The sequence below is a fragment of the Austrofundulus limnaeus genome, unplaced genomic scaffold, assembly GCF_001266775.1.
Source record: "Austrofundulus limnaeus strain Quisiro unplaced genomic scaffold, Austrofundulus_limnaeus-1.0 Scaffold111, whole genome shotgun sequence".
Lineage (NCBI taxonomy): Eukaryota > Metazoa > Chordata > Actinopteri > Cyprinodontiformes > Rivulidae > Austrofundulus > Austrofundulus limnaeus.
This window is the reverse complement of record NW_013952513.1, coordinates 1,095,489-1,101,177: the sequence shown is the minus strand read 5'-3', so window position 1 is coordinate 1,101,177 and position 5,689 is coordinate 1,095,489. Positions and strand designations below refer to the sequence as shown.

The 5,689-nt window shown below is 40.9% G+C and overlaps 1 protein-coding gene across 1 annotated transcript in view; it reads left to right on the top strand.

Annotated features, from left to right (window-relative positions):
• Nucleotides 1–1,100: 1,100 nt before the first annotated feature.
• ccl44 (chemokine (C-C motif) ligand 44) overlaps nt 1,101–5,689 on the top strand; it is a gene marked incomplete in the record, with an annotated part of 5,669 nt that continues 1,080 nt past the window's right edge. The window contains 3 exon segments of the mRNA XM_014014216.1: nt 1,101–1,349; nt 2,077–2,206; nt 2,727–2,862. Coding sequence (XP_013869670.1) covers nt 1,286–1,349; nt 2,077–2,206; nt 2,727–2,862 — 330 coding nt within the window.

Genomic DNA, 5,689 nt, shown 5'->3' with positions numbered 1-5,689 from the left:
TGGTGCAGTTTTGAAGGAATGAGGCATTCAATAAAAGAAAGCAGACTGATTTAAAAAAAAAAGGATTTGTCAGCACAACAGCAAACAACCAAAAAATATTAATGAAAACAGAGGCAAATGCAGTGGCAGATATTTTTAAAAAAGTCACATACTCATGGAGACAAACAAAGCCCAAACAAAGGCTATTCAACAGAACATAAATCTCAGGTGTGCTGAGAGGAAGATAAGGGATTAATTTATGGCAAAAACTGGGACTATGTGTGTGGAGTCAGCAGAAGGTTAATGGAAAGAGCAAGTGAAACAAAGAGTAATGACAAAACATCATGAGAAACCCAAACATAAAACTTATAAAACATCTGTTTGCTGTGGCTAAACAAACTGAGATTATTTATCATTTGAATTATTTAAACCATTGTTTTTTTTACTTGTTTTGCACTTAAAACAAATTAAAAACTGTTTGAACTAATTGTTACTTGAATTAAAAGAACGGGATTTCTCAAACAACCTGGTAGAAGGGTTGGGGCGTGACTCGTACTACCAAACCAATTTTTAGCCCATAATCTGTGAAGTTAACAAACATGTTTTGTGTTTGCTAAAATCAATTATATGTTGCATCCATTTGGAATTAGGTTAGTTCCAAAAGATATTCAGTTGTAGACGTATTTCTAATGATTTTTGAGAATTTCGAGATAAGAAAACTTTCTAATATTTACATTACATTTTACTTGAGTCACTTTCCAACTAGTATCAGTAGAATTCAGTCAAATCCCTGGAAATTTCTCACTTCAACAACTAATAAAGTTTTAAATGTTTTGTTTACGTCAGAAACAATTTCCCGTCAAATCACATTAATTTAAGATGAAGTATCCTCCTGCTTGAATAATACTTATAACTTATAACTGGTTGTTATTTCCACACATGACTCATTGGATCTCTGTCCTGAGAAGGAGGAAAAAACTGCGAGAGGAGGAAAGAAGGAATTTAAAGCCTGAAATAAAACAAATGGAGCTTGGCATCCTGAGCGAGAACACGAGCGGGGAGAAACCAGAGAGAGGTGGGATGAACGTGTAAAAAGAAGGAGGAAGAGAGTTGAGTGTGAGAATGACTAAGGATGGACAAACAGAGGGAGGGAAGGAAGGACGGTAAGACAGAAAAAAAGAGATGGTGGAAGTGAGTGAGAGATGGGCAGGGAGGTATAAAGAGAGGGAGGGAGTAATCTACGAGGCAGCCATATAGAGGGAGAGGTGACAGAGTGGATCATCCTCTCCTCCCTGCCAGTGCCACCATGTTCCTCCTGCAGATGTTGACTGTCCTCTGTCTCACTGCTGTCTTCATGGCATCTGTGGAAGGTAGGGCATGGGCTACTCTGTGAATATCTGTGTGTGTGTCTTGCATAGGCTGCATGCACCCTGCAGTTGGATGCTGTAGCAAGCGGAGCCATGGCGAAGGCAGAAAAGGGAAGGAGGGAAAGAGATATAGCAGCAGCAGCAGCAGCAGCAGCAGCAGGGATGGAGGCATGGATGTAAACAGAGGCAGAAAGCAGGAGGACGAGCATCACCACTCTTGCAGAGAGATGGGAACTGTGTCAGTCTGCGCGATGGGCTCTGTTTGTAGTGGCAGCATGGATGATTCTGCATCAGCACAACGAAGCGGCTCAGAGCTCTCATTTCTTCTACTGCTACATTTGTTTCTTACGAGGCGACATCACAGCAAAACCTCCTCTCCTCTCCTTTTACAGGCATGATGTGTTTCCCAACCCTGGAATTGATCTGACATACTCGTGTTTATATAACTATGTACCGTACGCACACAAAAATCTGGAGAATCTGCAGGATGGAAAGCATTTCCTGTCCTGTAAACCTTCCAGAAATAGTGGTACCTTGCACTAATACGAATATAAAATGTGTGTGTAGTTCATGTCAAGGTTATTTCTGGTAAAAATGAAAAACTTTTTTAATGGCTCTGGCAAGTTCTGCTAAAGTTAAGCTAAAATATATTACACTGTAGGAAGTAATAACAGAGCATAACTTAAAAGAAATTTGTGACACCCTCTGTTTGTTTTTGTTTGTTTCCCAGCTAATGGCGTGCAGATGCAGAGAGATGTCCAGTGCTGCATGTTGTACTCCCAGGGCAAGGTGCGTACCAAAGATGTGCTGCGGTTCGAGGTGCAGACCGAGGGGCCCGACTGCAATATACAAGCCATCATGCAAGTATTTCAACTATCCAGCTCCTGGGGCTTAGGAGCAAATTGCAGGAATGAAAAATATGCCTCTCATTAGTGAAGCGCGGCTCAGAGGCATTGTCATCTTTCCAGGTCCAGTTGTTAATGCAGAGCTTGGAGCTGTAAATGCCAGGAAAGTAAGAAAGGAAATATGTGGGAAACTACCTTGCAGGCCAGTAACAGCAGTCAGTCAGAACAGCAGGGTTTAGTTAAGCAAACTGCATTGTGATACCTATTGTTTCCAAGTGCCCTGAGAAATCTGAGGTAGCAAGGGATTTAAGACCTTTTCCACATGATCCTGTTCACACAAACACTGCATTTTCCACTCCATCTAAAATACTTCGCCTGCTTCATTCAGTTTTGATCCATTTATTTTCATATCTACAGTATATTATTGCATTGCTTTGAGACATATTTGAAATGCAACACCATTAAAACACCTGCCAGTTTCCTCCAACAGGTCCCTCCTGTGCCAGCTAAAAAAATGTTTATTGTTTTTTTATAGTCTTTACACAAAGAAGGCAGTGAAATGTGCAGACCCGAGAGATCGGAAGGTGAAGCGGTTGCTGAGGAAACTCCAGCAGAGACAAATCAAGCCAATGTGGTTACTTCCTCGTGAAAACCTGCCCGTCATGTCAGAGGTCAGAACGGCTGCTTTACTGTAAACTTTACCTGTCAGAGCTCATGATGCATCAGGAGTTTCATACAAAATCTTACCTGTTGTAGATAGCTCAGAGAACTGGGTTGACAAAGTAATGGCTAGTCCAATCAGAGCCAAGACCAAAGAGGATTGCTACTGTCCTGAAACAACTCCAGTCTCAACTAGATACGGCATAGCAGTAACATAATGACCCCCGAACACACAAATGCACCAGAACTCAGAAGTCTTTTGTCCTAATAAATGTCATGCTACTAGGTGCATCCCAAAATTGTAGTGGTTTGGATGGGGGTCTTTTTTTTGTGTGGGGGAGCATTGGTTAACCTGATGGACAGCCCCTCATCAGAGCTAAACAACCAAAGAAAATCTGAAGCTCCTATGTTTAACAGTTTTTGAGCTATAACCATTTTTGTATGTTCAGATACCCCTTTTTTGATTAATTGGGGGGTCCTGGGGGTGGGGGCACTGATTGGTGGGCCTAATATATAGAGCTTCATCAGAGCTAAACAACAAAAATATCTGAAGCTTCCATGTTTAAAAGTTTTTGAGCTATGACCATTTTTGCATGTCCAGACACTCCCTCTTTGAAAGGAGCCCCCTCCTCAAACACGGGGTCTATTGTAAAACCGTTGGCTGGTGCAGTGTAAGTCAGACTCAACTACAGTCCTGCCAAATTTCATGTTAATCGGTGCAGCCATTTTTGTGCTACGGTTGAACAAAAATCACTGGAAAAAAAACGTACGAAAACAATATGACTCCCGCTTACGCTTCGCATGCGGGGGTCATAATAATGCTAGAGTGGTTTGTGGAAACACTAGTTTAAAAACCTTCACATCACTCCAATATAGCAAAATTTTGTCTGGCCCAGTTCTGGCCCGCGCAATGCACCAATACTCGGCCAAGAAACCTCAAAGAATGATGGCCTTTGGTGCCCAGATCTGATTTGCTATAGGTGGTCTATGCATGAGCCAGCACCTTATGAATCTATCCACTGTTGGGCCAGGGGTAACACAACTAGATCTGGGCCAAACATGCCAAACCATAACTGGGCCAGTGGTAGCACAGTTAGATCTGAGCCAAACATACTAAACCACAATTGGACCAGTTGTAGCACAGTTAGATCTGAGCCAAACATACCAAACCACAACTGGACCAGTAGTAGCACAGTTAGATCTGGGCCAAACATACCAAACCACAACTGGACCAGTAGTAGCACAGTTAGATCTGGGCCAAACATACCAAACCACAACTGGACCAGTGGTAGCACAGTTGGATCAGGGCCAAACATAACAAACTATAACCAAAGCAGTTGTGGCACAGTTAAATTTGACTTAAATATGCCAAACCAGAACTAGGCCAGTGGTACAGTAGCACAGTTTAATTTGAGCCAAGCATACCAAACTACAACCGGGTCAGTTAGATGCCAGTTCTGGAAAGCCAGTTGTGGAAGGTCATTATGTAATTAATGCCATCATTGTCAGGCCTTTCCTACATCTAGTTGACCAACCACTTGCCCTGCCAGGAGTCTGCCAGCTTGGCACCAGATCTGGTCCACACCTGTCTGCTATGTGGGCTGTCAGCTTTGCACTACGTGATTATAATGTAATGATTATTTACAACTCCAAGTAGTAGCATTTAGCTACAGTGCTGCCTAACATTTCCTACCCCTGTAATGCAAAATTGACAACTACTGTACGTAAAGTTTTATAAAATGTAGCTTGCATGCATATCTATGAATTTGTGTAACCTGGGATTCTTCTATGGTATTGTTCTGTTGTGGAACTTGTCCACTAGACTGGCCATTATTTTGTCAAACTGGTAAGTAAATGAATGCTCATCAATCTAAATTTTTGTGTTTTAGTTGTCTTAGTTGTTAAAAATTTTCAAATTCTGCATGAAATCCTGATTTTGAGTTTATGTCAAATGTGATCCTTTTAAAGTGTAATATCAAAAAGCAAAAGGTCTTTACAGCAGGCGTTTTGACTTGAAAGAGTAGAGCAAAGGTGCCAAACTCATTTTCACTGAGGGTCACATGAGCGTTATGGAGGCCAGTTGTAATTAACTTTAACATTTTATGTTTAACTTTGTGTTTAACTTTAACTTATCTAAAAACACAAAATGTCACATTCCTCATGTCATTGCTACAGCTGAACACTACTAATAACAACTGAGCTCTATGTGGTATTTTCTACATAGAAACAGCATTTTAACACATCATCTTGTAAGCACTGAATAATACTACACGTACAACTGACTAAATGTGAAATAAATAAAACAGAAATAATTTTTAAAGAAAAAAAGAGTTTTACTCACTGTTGAGTTGTGGTGAGTAGTTGCGATCTTGAATTCTGAACTCTCCCACTTTTTGACAGGGAATTCCCACTGGAGGGAAGTTCCAGTTTAAGTATATGATTTTAAAATGGTGAAACTCCCACTTCCCAGTACAACTGGGCCGCAGCAAAAGTAGCTGGAAAAATTGCAATGGAATGGAAATTTCACACAGCGAATTTTGCTGGTTAAATACTGTAACTGTGTTAAGGGAGATGTAGTTTATGGTCAATGCTGGCTTTAGAGCAGTTTATGTTAAGACATTAAAACATCTTTGAAGCTCTTGTGGAACACATAAAATGTCATGGTGGGCCACATTTAGCCTGCAGGCCTTAAATTTGACACATGTAAAGAAGAGGAATCATAGCTTGTTCTGTGTTTTTCCTCATGTTTGAGTCAAGATGTATTTGTGAAGCAGACCTATGTGATCAACTGTGCCAAGTCAGATTTGTATTTGTTTTTTGTCTCACTTGGGGTACCCC